Source organism: Epargyreus clarus, unplaced genomic scaffold (genome assembly GCF_041222505.1).
Source record: "Epargyreus clarus isolate Ecla_fem2 unplaced genomic scaffold, WU_Ecla_fem_2.2 ptg000021l, whole genome shotgun sequence".
Lineage (NCBI taxonomy): Eukaryota > Metazoa > Arthropoda > Insecta > Lepidoptera > Hesperiidae > Epargyreus > Epargyreus clarus.
This window is the reverse complement of record NW_027332228.1, coordinates 10,326,680-10,342,230: the sequence shown is the minus strand read 5'-3', so window position 1 is coordinate 10,342,230 and position 15,551 is coordinate 10,326,680. Positions and strand designations below refer to the sequence as shown.

Below are 15,551 nucleotides of genomic sequence, written 5' to 3'. Positions count from 1 at the left end.
ATATATGATGTATCAGAATACTCTTTGGTATCAGATACGTGATGTATTGTTTTTGTTATAAAATAACTGTGTTTTTCCTTCATTGTATTTCTAGCTTTATAAGTCTTCATAAGATAATTGCTGCACAAAGTATTAAAACCTTTTGTTTGATAGAGATGTTTTTTATTAAATTTCTAATATTAAAATATTTCAATATAAACTGATCCACATAATATCTGTGATATCATTTCCAGATATCTCATATAGCATACTTACCATTTTAAAAATAGTGAGACCTTTCTTTTACTTTCTAAACTTTATAAATTGAATGCAATACGATAGGTAGTGTGTGCCGTGTGTCTATTAAAGAGCTGATACACAATATTTGTTTTGAACTATTGATAAATTTTAACTAGGAAACATCCAGGCGGATGAAAGTAAAACATACTTGTTATTGATAGTAAATTTACTCAAGTTATTTGAGTTAAGCAATTAGACTTGTTCATTATTACTTTGTTAATCATATTCATTTGAAATAAAGTCCTTTCTTAAATTTGACTAAGTATAATGATCGTATTACACCAATACATTGAGTCTAGTCGCACCACTATAATAATAATAGTTTTTTTTATTGGCGTGGCAAGTTTATAGAAGTATATAGAATATCGAATATGTCACAGCCAACTGGAATCTGGAATCAACTAAAATTCATCGATACGACGTTTTGACATATGCCAAAATTGCCAAATTTATTGACATTAGGGTCCGTTGATTATTTTTTTTATTTGTTATTTTATTTTTTTACTATCGAATGAAAGTAATAATATTTTATTTGGATTTGAATTCTACATGCAATCAACCAAGTAACTCTGTTTAAAATTAATAATTGTTTTTATACTTTTGACGACGCAAAGGAACGACATTCACGGAAACTGATACTTGGGAGTCCTGTTCAAATACAAACGATAATAAATGACCAATGAAGACAAATACCATCATGGACTCCGATTATGAACCCATGGACATAGATTTGAGCAGTCATTCAGTGAGCGCGATGGATATTTCGTATAATGACAGTAATCATATCGAACATACTATACCTTTAATTAAAATTAAGGAGGAACCTGCCGACGATAACTATGTAGATTGTAAAGAACGAATTGACGACGAAGAAATCATTCAAGCTCCAACAATAATTAAACGATTTTCATTAAAAATTCCTACACGTAAAGAAAAAATGCCTTTTGTGTCTAACTTTGCGCTATCAGTCATTATCAGCACTCTAGCCTTACTGTCGTTACTAGCATACCAAGTTATGAATTTCGATTGCAGTAAAGAATTAGACTTGAACGCGCTTAAGCAATCGTTGTCAAATAACTTGTTTGGGCAATCACAGGCAATAGAAGATATAATTGAATCCCTTGAAGACAAGTCTAAAAGTAAAATATTAGTGTTCTATGGTGGAACAGGAGTTGGAAAAACGTTAACCGTGTCACTAATTTTAGAGAATCTTTACCACTATGCAAATGTATATCACTACACAATGCCAAGTTTTGTCGATACATTTTCAACAGACTTGATGCTCGGACTGACTATGTGTCCTGCTTCAATGATTGTTGTTGACGACTTGAATAAAACTGATATGTACGTTAAGGAACATATAAGAAAATTTATTGATAAAAGTGAGAATTTAAACAAGAATATCACGATAATATTGGTGTTCAATTGCGACACAATTAATGATCAGTACGTTAAGAAATGTGATTATTCTTTCTATACTGAATTAAAGGCAGCCTTCAAAGAAATAAATGCTTCGAAAAAGTTCATAAAATTCAATTCCTTAACCGAAGAACACTTGCGAAGATGTATTCAAAAGGAATTGGGTACAAAAATCTTGAGCGAAGAAGTATATAATGATATTATTAAAAATTTCAATGTATCAGTTGATGGTTGTAAAGGTGTATACACAAAGATAAAATTATTGAATCTGTAAATTTGAGGTATGTGATGACTATTATTTAATTAAAAATTGTGATTTATTAATTAATTTAGTAGTATTATTTCAACTAATCAGTACTTAGTAAAATTTAGAATTTAATTTTATTTATGTAGATTATTTTATTTTTATATGGTATATTTTTTTAAATCGCCAAGTTGGTAAGTTCTGACACATATTTGTAAGAAGGATTTTAAAATGTAGAAATAAATAAAAATTGCCATAAGAAATAAAATTAGATTTTTTAATATTAACTACCGGTTTAATCTGTTCAATATGTTGAAGTAAAATTTTTAATAAATGAATTATGAAATAGATCGAAAGATACTAAGTCAGCAAATCTCCTACAAATTATTTTGGTCATGGACTAATGCAAATGTAACGTAGGGTGGTCGTATTTTAATGTAGCAAGTTTGCAGTGACTGACCAGAATAAAAATTGTCACTGTTAGTCACCCACCTAATGTAACCAATCAATTTGGTTAAACCAATTGGGGACAATGCAGTTGGTGATCGACCGAACAGAAAGTAAATAGGTCAGTGTTAGAACTTATGTCTCATGCTTAATTATGTAATGGGTAATTAGTAGTAAATTAAATAAGTTTAGTTATAGATCAAAAGAATTTTATTTTAGAGAATGTTACATGATAATCGGCAATGCAGAGGTTCAAGAAATTATGTTGAATAGAAATATATTGACAAATTTTAATACACCTACACTTTCACATGTTGAAATTATGCTACAACAAACTTAGCCTTTATATAATAATAAAGAGCAAATTTAAAATAATTTTAGTGGTGCATGAAAGTATAAAATACTTTTGTTAGACCTAACTATGACAAAAAATCTCAATCATATACCTAATAGGGTGCTATAATGATTTAAATTTAACTAAAGTTACTATTCACTCAATTTAAGTACACCCTATATTATTTCATTACAATGCTGATAATAGGCTTAACAAACCATCCCTATCATATAACATTATGTTTCATTATAGGTATCCACACAATACATATGCTAGCTGAATGGTCAAAAGTTAGTTAGAAAAGGGTACTGTTAGTAAAATAAAACTACAAAAATGTATAAAAAAAACAACAGAAGCTTTAAAAAAATATATAACATTTCAGTACCATATTATTGCACTGCACCCTTTAAAATGTATTTACTTAGTTTACATCATAAACCATAGGAGATTCAGCACAATCATTTTGTTGTGATGAGTGCAAAGTCCTTATGTCTTGGTTCATTGATGTAATGTGTGCACGCATATGGCCATTTGACACAATCAAATTGTAAGTACATATCCTTAAAATGAAAACTAATACTCCATTATATTTACTGTTAAGAAGATATACATTTCATTCAATAGGCAATATTCAAACATTATTTAAAAAGCTCTCCTAAATTTAAAAGCGAGCAAGTTAGTGCATGCAAACAGGAAAATATGTGCCATAATAATACATGGAGAGCTGCCATAAAAATTCCAAAAGTAGTTAAATTTGAAGTTTGTAATTTATTTCTTCAATATGCAATTCATATCTGGAACACTGTTTGAGGAAGATTGTATACTATTGATGAAAGAACGAGAGAGATTTAATGTAGATGTTTTGCATGTTTGTGCATATTATTATACTGATTGGTTTTTATATCTTAAAAGTGACTGCAACCTTCAGAGAAAATGCCAATTATTAAACATCTTGTGATTAATAATGGTTTTAAATGTAATAACATTATAGGGACATATTATTATATTAATACTATATTTAATAATGTAACTGGTAGTTATGTGTAATATAAATTTGTATAAGATAATAACATTTGAAATATTGCTCACCAACAAACTATGGCACCTAAGACAATTAATAACTAAAAATAGTTAAGTAAGTATATATAAAGTAAGTATATTAAAGCAAATAAATATTTAAATCACCATTCAGTTAGTCTCCCAGATAATTACTATCAGATGGGACGTAAGCTTACATGGTGGCAGTAACGGGTAATTTTTTTTAACTTTAACAGCTTAGTCCTTTATAGTTGTTCTATAAGACCTAACTTGTTAAGTAAAGAGCCACACATCAACTGGATAGATAATGTCATTCAATGTGGATTTTTCAATACATTACAAGGTACACCTATCATCTAAATCCAGCAAGCAAAGCCTATGCACACTTGTAGAAGTGGCACAAATTCAATATTAGATAAATTATAAAAACATCTGTGTATCAATATAAAAAAATGATAATACTTTATATAGAAAATTTGAAGTTGACTTTCAAACATGCAACGTGCAAATCAGTATCTATGTACATATCGTAAGTTACTATGTAGTTATGTATAATTCTCAAAATTAATTCAAAACATTGATTAAATACTAAATATGCGTAACAATAAAGACTAGAATACATTTTTTTTTAGGTTTTACAGTTATTGGCACTAAATTCAATGGTAATGGCACAACTATGTACTGTAGATACAGCGACAACATCATCGCGATTTAAAGTTAACTATTATGCATTTCATAATATACTTAGTTACATTTCAATTATCTTGAAAATTAAGTTTTGCTAACTATACTAAAATATGTTACAAAATCGTAAAAAACATGAATAATTGTCATAATTTATATCTAAATATATTTCTAGGAAATACTGAATTTTCTGTAGACTTATAGTAATAGCACATAGGTACTTTAAGTGAAACTGTGCAAGTTACTTTATTTTAAAGGTACTAAATATCACTGTCCTCAAAGATCCTCTTTGTTATGTTTTTATAACAAAGCAGCTCAATTTGTAGCACAGTTTGCACTTCAATTATCTACCAAAATATAAAATCAAACAGTTTAACAGAAAACTCAGATTTTTTAAAAAATTGCAAGGTGGATAACATTTAAAAATAACATTTCGATAATTAGGTTTAGTTAACATACACAAATGTTTGTGGGTGAAGCCAGAAGCACAGCAATCATAACAACTTTAAATCTAAAAATTGACAAAATTGATATAATTCACTTAAAAAGATACAATGAAACTGCACTAGCTAACACTAGGAGTTGAAGAGAATTAATATAATATATTTTCTATACTTTAAATTATTACCTACTAGAAATATTTTCACTGATGCTTGCGTAGTGCCAATAACTGCATGAATAGTTACTTAAACCTTACTAGCTAGGTATTCAATAACAAATAGAACACCATCTTTAAGCACGACAAAACATTCATAGTTAAAAATGTAGAGAGACTTATTGAGAAATGTGCTAATAATTCTAAACCTTGAAAATTTCTGCAGATTTATAGGATCACTTACATTAGGTATAATATAGATTCATTAGTATCAGATCTGTTTAGTTTCGAGATTATTTGATTTAATTCAACGATCAACAACGATTTTAATAAAATTTCGTTGCAATCTTCGATAGTGGCAGAGATCAGGATTTTTATACTCTACTATAACTAGCATCAAGCATTGGATATTTCAACGGTATCACATTTTAGCCACAATATTATTTAAATGCCTTTTAAAATTGGGCTTTCGACTATGAAAAGTAAGCATTTGAATCGCTTATATGGGTAAAGATATCAATTACCTAGAAGTTATAACTTAATTTTGAAATTACAAAGAATTTCTAATAAAATTCGTGTATCTTTCATAGCAGAATTTGATACCAAGTTTGAAATAGTTTTATGTTGTCATCTAGTTACGAGGTCTCTGAAGTCATTTACGCCATAAATAGTTACATTAATAGCAAATTCATTGCTCTTAATTTGGTTTTTGAGACCCATTATTTTCTGGCGTAGTGGCCTGAAGAAGGGTTTAGTTGGAGAGGTGAAAGTGAACCGCTGTCCACTTGTTGTGGCGTTTGTGCCATATACGAGTTTCCTGGGATTGATGGGTAGAGCGTCGACCCTCGGCATCCACGCTTTGGGTAACACAAACATAAGCTATAACTGCAACGTCGTCGCCCAGAAGGTGCACTCTAGGGTTTAGAATAGTGGTGTTAGTCTTAACATGTGTTGGCGTATTATCAATGAAGAATTTATGGTATTCTACGCCCTCCACTAGATTACCTAGAGCACTTGGATCGAATGCGGTCACATTCGGGTCACACAATTTAGAGTATGTGTCGTAATCACCATTGTTAATAGCATCTATGAGAAGTTCAGTGAATTTGATAACTTCGGCGCGACGTAAAGAAGCATTACTATCCCCGCGTGCTTTACCAAAAGAATCCGCCTTTGTAAGGCCATCTTCATCATGTTCTTTTGAAATTACAGTACATGCCCTGTCTACTCCTTTCTTGTCTTTATCTAAATCATCATCTTCAAGAGTAGTACTGCTATCAGTAGACTCTTTAACTTGCGAACCATCACCCTTCTTGTTTACCATGGACTTCCCAGAAAAATTTCGCGTAGCAAGCATGGTAGTTAAAATGGCACCTTTCAATTTGCGCCTGGCGTTGAACTTCTTCAAGCAGTCCACGGTTTCTTGCCTGTGCATCACCGAAGCAACACGCTCACGATGGCAAATCCAAGGGTGTTTCAAAGCCTCGGACGCTGTAATTCTCTTGCTAGGATTAACCGTTAACATTTGGTTTATAAGACTCTTCGCTTCTGGTGTTACCGTATCCCACTCGGGGGACGGATAGTCATAAGCACCTGCTTTAATTTGTCCATACAGTCGGTGCTGGTCTTCATCCCAGAAAGGTGGATAACCCACGAGTAGGATGTATAATATTACACCACAAGCCCAAATATCTACTGGTTTTCCATATGGCTCCTTCTTCAGAACCTCAGGTGATAGGTAGCCCGGAGTGCCAGCGAATCCAAACCATGCTTGTTGGTCTCCTTGTACTTCAATAGCTAATCCAAAGTCAGCTAACTTGACTGCAGCGCCTTTAGCTTTGCTGGCAAGTAATAGATTCTCAGGTTTAAGATCTCTATGTACCACGCCGTTATGGTGGCAATGGTGTACGGACTCCAAAATTTGTTGAATACAGTGAGACGCGTCTGCCTCAGAGTAAAATTCCCTTGCCACAATATCTTCAAATAATTCTCCACCAGTTACCAAGTCAAAGACTAGGTAGTGGAAATGTTCCTCTTGGATAGAATCATGTAATCTTACAATATTAGGATGTTGTAATTTTCGGCAAATACGTGCTTCTCTTTCTAATTTTTGAAAATCTCTAGCCGAAAGTTTTTTGGTGTTGATAATTTTAGCAGCAAATTCGTGTCCGGTAGATTTTTGAACAGCGCGTCTCACTATTGAAAAAGCACCTTTTCCCAATTCTTCTTTAAGGTCATAATTATCGGAGAAACGAGTACTAACACTTTCACGGTTTGGATTGGCCATGTTAAATCAATATACTTTACCTGGTTCAAAATGGGCAACTGACGGCGTATTTTTCCGCACAAATCTCTTCAATACTGTATGGATCTGTAACAATACAAAATACTTTATGAATTCACTCGCCTAAAAACAAAATTACGTATATCTAGTAACAATTTTGCATGGTTTGATGTTCAGTAGCAAAAAATGCTAAGACAATAGACACGAGCATTCATTGCAAAAAACAGGTTTGCTAGAGGGAAAATGATTTTCTAATTCATGCCTTATTAAAATTAACATCGAAAGCAACTTCTCATTGCTGTGTAGTACTAGTACTTTCCAAATATTTTATTATTGTTACCCTAAACTTTGTTAAATATTATAGACATTTTATCTGTTGTGTTGTATTTAATTGTGAAAAACTAATTAAATCGACTTATTACTGATCAACGATACTAAATAATCTATCAAAACTAAAATGAAATATTGATTAATTTTAGTTGTATTCAATCTTCAGGCTTAATATAAAATGCGTAGATGCCTAGACAATAGTTACCGTGATCACAAACATAGACTTCTAATATTAACACTACGGCACCGGGATGACATTTCGTTAGCGCAAAATAATCGATACACCATTGTCTCAACACATTCACAAAAATCTCTAAGATGAAAATCACAGAATAATCTTCTTCGCGTTATTAAATTAAACGACGCGTTTTGAAATAATAAAGGTCATAATTATTATTTCATAAATAACACTGTCATTAAATTATTCAGTAAAAGGAACAGTGCGCAACTTTGACGATATTCTTAGCAGTAGTAACTCGTTCGGAGCGCTCGCGATGTATTTTTAATGATATAAAAATATGTCGATCAAACGAAATAAACGATGTCTCATTAACATCTTTCGATAAATGAAAACGTATTTACCTATTATGTGCCCATTTTACAGAGTAATACCGAGGTGAAGACCGAAAACTAAGGGCCTGGCCCTACACCACACTCTCCTTCTGCACCGGACACGAGCTTCGGGGTCAAATTCATAGACATTTGTGTGTTGCCAGGAGGGCGCTGCGCAACAATATTTGACAAATCTATTAAAACGGCGCGTTCCGCCTCTCAAATGCGTATGAAACCATTTGAAATCTATTTATAACCCTTTATTATAACGCTACACTGAAACAAATAAGAAAAAACTATTATTAGAACATAAGCGTATGGAAGAATTTTTAATCATGATAATACCGTCGTGTCGTCTAAAATCGATACACCAGCGCAGCGCTTGTCCAAAGAGAATATGATTGTACGTTGTCTTGAGTTCCACGCCATCTATCGACGTATGAAGTAGTTTAAAAATTAGTATGAGGCAATTAATTTACTAGCGATAACATTATTGTGGTTATTGATTTCTTGTATCTTTGTATAACGTTTCTGGACCGATTAGTACATTACTAGCATACGTATAATTTAATACGTAACATCTAATGTTAAATACGGTGTTTTCTATTTTTATTGGCGGATGCTACAGGATAACCGTCCTACAATTGTAGTTGTATATGATTACAATGTAACATACGATAATATATTAAAGAGAGAATGGCTGGAAAAAATGATCGTTTGGTATTTAATTATAAACAACAGGAATAGGCCGTTTTGATTCTGGTATCAGTAGGTATTGGTAATATATTATTTAAATACTAAATAAGTTCATTGATCTTTTTTAATCCTATCGGTTAGATCGTTTTTGTAATTTAGCACCACATGATAAATATCTACCTAATTTGTCCTTTTTATATTGTCTTACAAAATAATAGAATTAGCAATAAGGCAGATTATTACATTTTTATAAATTATATTTATAAAAGGTTTTTGTTTTTGTTGATATCATAGCGTTGATATCATTATGACATGAATAAAATATTTCTTTTATATAGATACAAAGTAATTCCATTTATATTTTTGTTGTCGTAGTTGTAAATCTAAATATAAATTGTCATAATCTTAATTTAACTTATGCAAATACATAGTTCACTAATAAATTATCTTACAGTTATTTTAAAATGATTATTCTTACTAGAAAATACTATTTGTGTATCACATATTTTATAACTAAAATTTTCATGCCCTCGTATAATAATTGTTATTTAACATTTTTAATGTCAAAATTTTATGAATATTATAAATTACATTTTTTTAATTTCCAACATTTGGCTATTTTTCGTTATCCTATCGTATATACCATAGTATGCATGAATCATAAACTAGTTATGTTGGTATCTTCGATCACTAATAGGAATTCCTATTAGTGATCGAAGATTGGTATACTGTATCTACTGCCTATGTACATTTTCTTTGTTATTCTGGGCTTGAAGATCTCCAGGCACAACATTTATCATCTGGTAAGGCCTATACCGTAACTAAGAACATTACATAAAAATATTACGGGAAAATTGGTTCACAATATAAGATTTATCTCAAAATAATTTAATCTTAACAGCTTTACTCAGACACATTCACACACCTAATTATTTCGTAAGAACGGGCAACAAAAACATACAACCAAAAATTAGGTAGGTAATCAATTTTTAGGGTTCCGTACCTTAAGCATAAAAACGGAACCCTATCATTGAGGCTCCGCTGTTTGACCGTCTGTCACAGTGTTCTGTGTGTTGAACTGTAATAGGTACTTGAAGTTTTGCAGAATATGTATAACAGTGGCCGGTATAATAACAAGACTATACTAAGAAAACATCTTCAAAATAAATGGGGGTCGCCATACAAGGGACCGCTATTTTCGGCGTTTTTAGTTTTATCTATTGAACCATAGTAGGTACATAGTTCAAATTTTCACATTGCATTTACTTCTATGGACGCTATAAATACCTTCGAACATAAAAAAATGGAAATCTGGTGCCACGGAACACTCTGTGTGCGAATCCGACTCGCATTTAGCCAATTATTATGATCCTTACATGGCAGGCAAAGAAATACTAAAAGAAGGAACGAAATAATTTTAAGTAATTTGAAAAAGGTTTATAGTAATAGGTAAGATCTATACAATAAAAAGGACGGTAAAATCTTTCCCCCGTAACCACATAATATAGCAATCGTGCAAAGCTGATTTGTCCTTTGAATAAAATCTTTTTAGGTTTAAATGTTTGGACATCTGATCTATGCATTCGATAGATAGATAGATAGATTATTTATTTCAAGAACTTAAAATTAAATGTTATTTATTTAACTTATGACTCTAACATTACCCTTAGAGATTATACGCTCTTATATAATATACATATAAGAAGTCATCAGCGAACTAAGTAAAACTATGAATAGATTGGTGACAATTAATTGTAGGTACTCGTATTGTAGGAACCAATGATTAGCGGCATTTGATTAGCCAGTTTTGATTTTCTTAGACTTAACTTTAGCTATTAATTTACAAAAATATCTTTCATTCACATGAAAGATATTTTTGTAACTGTCACCAGTACACTGTATAATTATATAAGTTTTATTCAATTTGCGAAAGTAAATCAGTCCTTGGCTGAACTCACTCTGTAATAAACATTTTATTTCGATATCGAAACACTCGACTTCACAAATTTGCATTTTTGGGTGCACCTTTTGTTGGAGCTCAGTAGAATTGATATGAAGGGCTGCGCAGACGCATATGGTACTGGGTAAGGGATTGAAGTACAGTCACACAATGCAGATTAAAACGGACAATAACTGTAGATAAAAATATTACATATTCAGTATATTATATAATGTACCCTTTTTAAACCAAATGGAATACGTTTTTATGTCATTCTCCTTACGCGTGTTGGTCCTTTGAGCTGGATTTTTGCCAACAATATAAGGATAAACCTGAAAGAACTGAACAAATATTAAACCCTATAAGTATTTTGAACAGTATGATAATTATATTACAACCTACTTATGTTACAACTACAGTACTTACAGTACAATACTACCTATACAATAGAAATACAAATATATAGTACGATAGTACGATAGTACACCTACAGTAACCTACAGTAAAATAGTAAGTACCAACACTTACAGATAGACAAGAATAATAATATAATTTTGCTCTCAAAAGGTTGTAATATTTGCACGTATGTGTTAAGTTTTGAAACGCGTTGAATAATTGTTTGGTCCAGTACAGTATAACGGTATAGTTGGATAACTCCCCTTTGTGAACGGTTTACAAAAATCAAAACTGGTTCGCATCTTGCGCAAGTGTAGGGGGCCCAAAACAAGGGCTTTCGGGACGGGCCCTTCCGAAATTCGCCGGTGCACAATGCACCCTCCGTACCATCCCCACGCGAGTTCTCTTATTATTACGCGGGTCCTGTTCCTGTCCCCACATTGTTCATATTATTTTTATATTGGTAGTCGCTTGACGCGTCACGAATTTTCGTACTCTGTACTTCATTAGCTGTAGACGCGCTTTATCAATATCATTAAGAAAACTGACTTAAATAAAGTGAAATTCGGTGTGTTAACTTGTCAGTCGTCGGCTTAGTTGTGCGAAATAATTGCGCTAAGGTATTCGATCGAACCCGTCGACGGCTGTCACCTAATATTTGCAGCGAAGGGAAGTATTAAGGTTTCGAACGCTGCGGTCGTCTCAGGTTGCTTTTCTCATGAGTGGACGTACTTGTAAAATAATAACTTGAGAGTAATATGTTGTGTGGTAGGAGCGTCGGATGCACGGCGCGCTGCGTGCAAGCCAGCTCGGCTGTGCAGTGAACGGATATCGATCGCGTACTACCTCTCTATCCGTGTTCGGTGCGTTCTGTGTATTCGGTGATCCTTCAATTGGCGGGAGCGGAGACGCCACGCCAATATTTGACATGACATTGGTAAGTTAGCTTGGTTTTAAATGACATATTTTATGGTACAACGTTACCTATGTAGTAGATAACATTTACAGCTTTTTGTGTTTAAATCACTAAATCTTAAAAAACTATTTAAATTAGTTTTTCATTCATAATAAAAATGCTATAATGCTAACGTTCAGCAGTTCCTCTAATTTAGTTTTTATATAATGTTTATGTATAAGTAGTTTTCTTGTTTATTTTTATGTTTCTTGTTTTTTATGTTATTATGTTTATTGTTTATGTTATAATGTGTTTTCCATAAATGTGTTTAAAATAATTGCTACCTACTCTTAACTCTAAATAAGCAATAAACTACTAATGTATTTATCGATTCAATTAAATAATTTAGTAGCTACACAGTTTTATAATAGGCGAAAAGAGCAAAACTTTTGTTTCGAGCGTCCAATTTAAAGAAAGAAAATCATTTTAAGAATACAATTCAACATTTATGTACCTATGTTTTCTTTTAATAACAAATTATAAATACACCATTTTAAGCGATGTTGAAATCGCAAACGTTGTCGAAGATTCGCGTCTTCGATTTTTCGGTGCGTGAATCACATAAAACTCACCGGATTCGCAGTTCGGTCGCAATTGGTTGGATTTTAATCAACCCCTACCCTTCTATTTGGTCGCTGACGGTCCGGGCAAACATTTGCTACAAAAACACCCGGATGAGTTGAGTTGAGGGCGTTGAATTAAAAATAAAAGCCCTTAAAATGGCAATATTCGTGGCGCGACTCGAGCACGAACCATAAACCGAAATTAAAATTTGGTATTTCATTAATTTTTTATCCATTTCTGTACAGACTTTCATTTCCACTGAAATGCTGTGAGTAATAGATATACGAGCGTACCTAAAGAAGGTTATGGCACAAAAGCTTAATAATTATAATTTTAGTTTTCTTCAAATGTTTTTACCTAGTCCTCGATTTCTTTACCTACAAGATATATCAATTTTTTATGGTGAAAGGTATATAAACTATTTTTACTTCAAACTACTATCCCATTTGGGTATATTCGCAACTAAAACTTTATTTCGCCATGTCTGCACGTGTGCGTGTGCTGTGTGTCGTGTGCTTATTACAATAAAGTACAATTTTTTTTTCAGCCGATTAAATTATATCTTATCCCGACAAGAACCTTCATTGTGTATGGTTCGTATTTTACGGCATTTTGGAAAATGTAAACTTTCAAAATAGTAATTATCACAGTTATTGACATTGTGACTTACGAGTCGTACCTTAGAAACATCAATGTGTACTTACACTACGTTCCTAAGATATTTAAGATAAGATGAGACGCGAAAATATGGATAAACTTTATTATAACTTTGATAGAATTCGGCCACAGCGGTCATTTCGGTCATACATTTAACTGTTCATACGTAAAAACGCGCGGCTAAAATTGCAAGTGATCTAGTTGATGGTAAGTATCTACAAATATATTTTGGTCACACGCCCATGTGATTCACTATATCGAAATGACGCGTAACTTTTACGGCAATGATGGATTATTTGTAAATATACACCCTAAGGTTAAGTAATTGGACAGTCACCTAAGCATCACATGCTTATGTATCTCGTAAAAGTTATGAAAAATATCACCGTCCTACGCGAAACCCGAAATGTCACAGTATAAAATAAGAGTACCTATAATGGAAACCAGTCAATACCTTTTTATTGTTTTTTGCGAATATGAGTACGAAAAATATCCTATTTATGGGGTAAAAAAATGTGAGCCGTCACGGGACGCCTGGCAGATGTGAAACATCGACATTATTTTGTAAAATTAATATGCAGAAAAGAATATATTGTGATAGGAACTAAATATGTTATAATGATAAAATAAAATATTACGATTTTTTTCCAGATAACGATGACTATTTATTGAATTCGATTGCGCATGGCGACGCGTCGCAACACCGTACACACTACTGCATATAGACTGTACTATATATATACCATCGTATAGCGTGGCGACGCGTCGCCACGGCATGCGTTACCACGCCAGAAATCGGTTTTACGTGCGGCTATAGATGTTTCACATCAAAAATATGATCTATTGTCAGTCGTCAAATTTACGAAGCAGTCGTTGGCACTTATCATTCCGTTTAATCTTTCGAGGACAAAAATGAGTATTCTGAAAAGCTTAACAAAGTCCATCCAACCTAACAACCAACTGGTAATCTGGGAGCGGGAAACGGGAGCTGCACGATCGACGATATTGTGATTACGCATACTCGAGTGTGCGGCCACGTGATCGTTCCGAAGTATTGGACAGGGCACGTATTGACGTCATCACTGCCTCCACCGCGCAAAATGCCCCCGGCCTGTAGAACGGGAATCGAGGAATAATCGCCCCAATGGCTGAATTTTTATTAAAATCCACACAGGGACTAATAGGGGGAGCAAAATAAAATCCTATGTAGAGATGTTCTTTGTATAGGATATTTTGGGTTGTTGTTCATGCGTTTTATAGTGGGGTTTAGAACTGACAAAAAACCGGGTTTACAAAATGAATCGCCACCTGGACATTTTCTGTTAAACGTTACCTAATTTAAAAAAGTGGTCCTTTATGATTGTGTTCACCTATCAAAACAGATGTACCTTTTTATTTTGATTTCTTTCTCTTTATTAAGCTTAGGTTGGTATTGTATATGTAATAAGGTAATAGAACTAGCATGGTTCGCCTGGGAAGGTACCATCGCCACACCTATTTCTAACGTGGAATTAACATTTTGTTCGCAGGGTATGGTATTGTAAATATCGACTAATTTGAGGTGACCATTTTAGTCCTCAGGAGAAGCAACGCACCTGTGATCAGCTTTAGGTAGAAATTCCATGGGCGGTAGTGAATATTTACTATCAGCTAGAAGGTAGGAATTGAAGGTGGGTTCTACCACCTTCAATTCAACTTTGTGGTTCGACTCTGGCGGCACTACCACCACACCTATTTCTACCGTTTTGAAGGGTGTGGTAAGGGAGACAGACTTTTCCGACGCGTCCCAGCTTAGTCCCCAGGGGTAGCGGCGCATCTGTGGCTGACCTCAGGTAGGAATATCTAATCCTATCTGGAGTTGATTACACATGGACGGCAGTAGCCACTTACTATCAGGTGGACTGCATGCTCGTCTGCTACTCCTATATTATAAAAAAAACGCTAGACTGCCCGTCAGCTACTTTTATAAAAAAAAGTAGGTCTCTTAGATGCCAGTACGACATTTTTCTTTTACGAACACTTTAACGATTTAATCATTGGCCACTCTCTCTTTGCTAACTATATTATTAAACTTGATACAAGTGATTACTCTGAGATCCAGAGGGAATTAAGTAATTTACTGAGATCAGAAGAAGTCG

The 15,551-nt window shown here is 33.1% G+C and overlaps 2 protein-coding genes across 3 annotated transcripts; one reads left to right on the top strand and one right to left on the bottom strand.

Annotated features, from left to right (window-relative positions):
• Window positions 1–702: 702 nt before the first annotated feature.
• On the top strand, window positions 703–2,022 carry LOC140750786 (torsin-2A). Its single transcript, XM_073084508.1, has one exon. It carries the CDS (start codon window positions 959–961, stop codon window positions 1,970–1,972), a length of 1,014 nt encoding a protein of 337 aa, XP_072940609.1. The 5' UTR covers window positions 703–958; the 3' UTR covers window positions 1,973–2,022.
• Window positions 2,023–3,057: 1,035 nt separating this feature from the next.
• Window positions 3,058–8,814, bottom strand: CaMKII (Calcium/calmodulin-dependent protein kinase II). Of its 2 annotated transcripts, none has more exons than XM_073084705.1 (2): window positions 8,237–8,814; window positions 3,058–7,411 (listed from the first exon to the last, which is right to left on the bottom strand). In XM_073084705.1, the coding sequence occupies exon 2, from the start codon at window positions 7,325–7,327 to the stop codon at window positions 5,792–5,794; it is 1,536 nt and encodes a 511-aa protein (XP_072940806.1). In that variant the 5' UTR covers window positions 7,328–7,411; window positions 8,237–8,814; the 3' UTR covers window positions 3,058–5,791. The 2 variants fall into 2 exon arrangements, with proteins under 2 accessions (XP_072940806.1, XP_072940807.1); XM_073084706.1 differs by lacking the exon at window positions 8,237–8,814 and adding an exon at window positions 7,860–8,031.
• Window positions 8,815–15,551: the final 6,737 nt, after the last annotated feature.

Bases quoted from the DNA above. Each gene is read 5' to 3' on its own strand.
- LOC140750786 (XM_073084508.1), top strand. From the start codon at position 959: ATGAAGACAAATACCATCATGGACTCCGATTATGAACCCATGGACATA.
- CaMKII (XM_073084705.1), bottom strand. From the start codon at position 7,327: ATGGCCAATCCAAACCGTGAAAGTGTTAGTACTCGTTTCTCCGATAAT.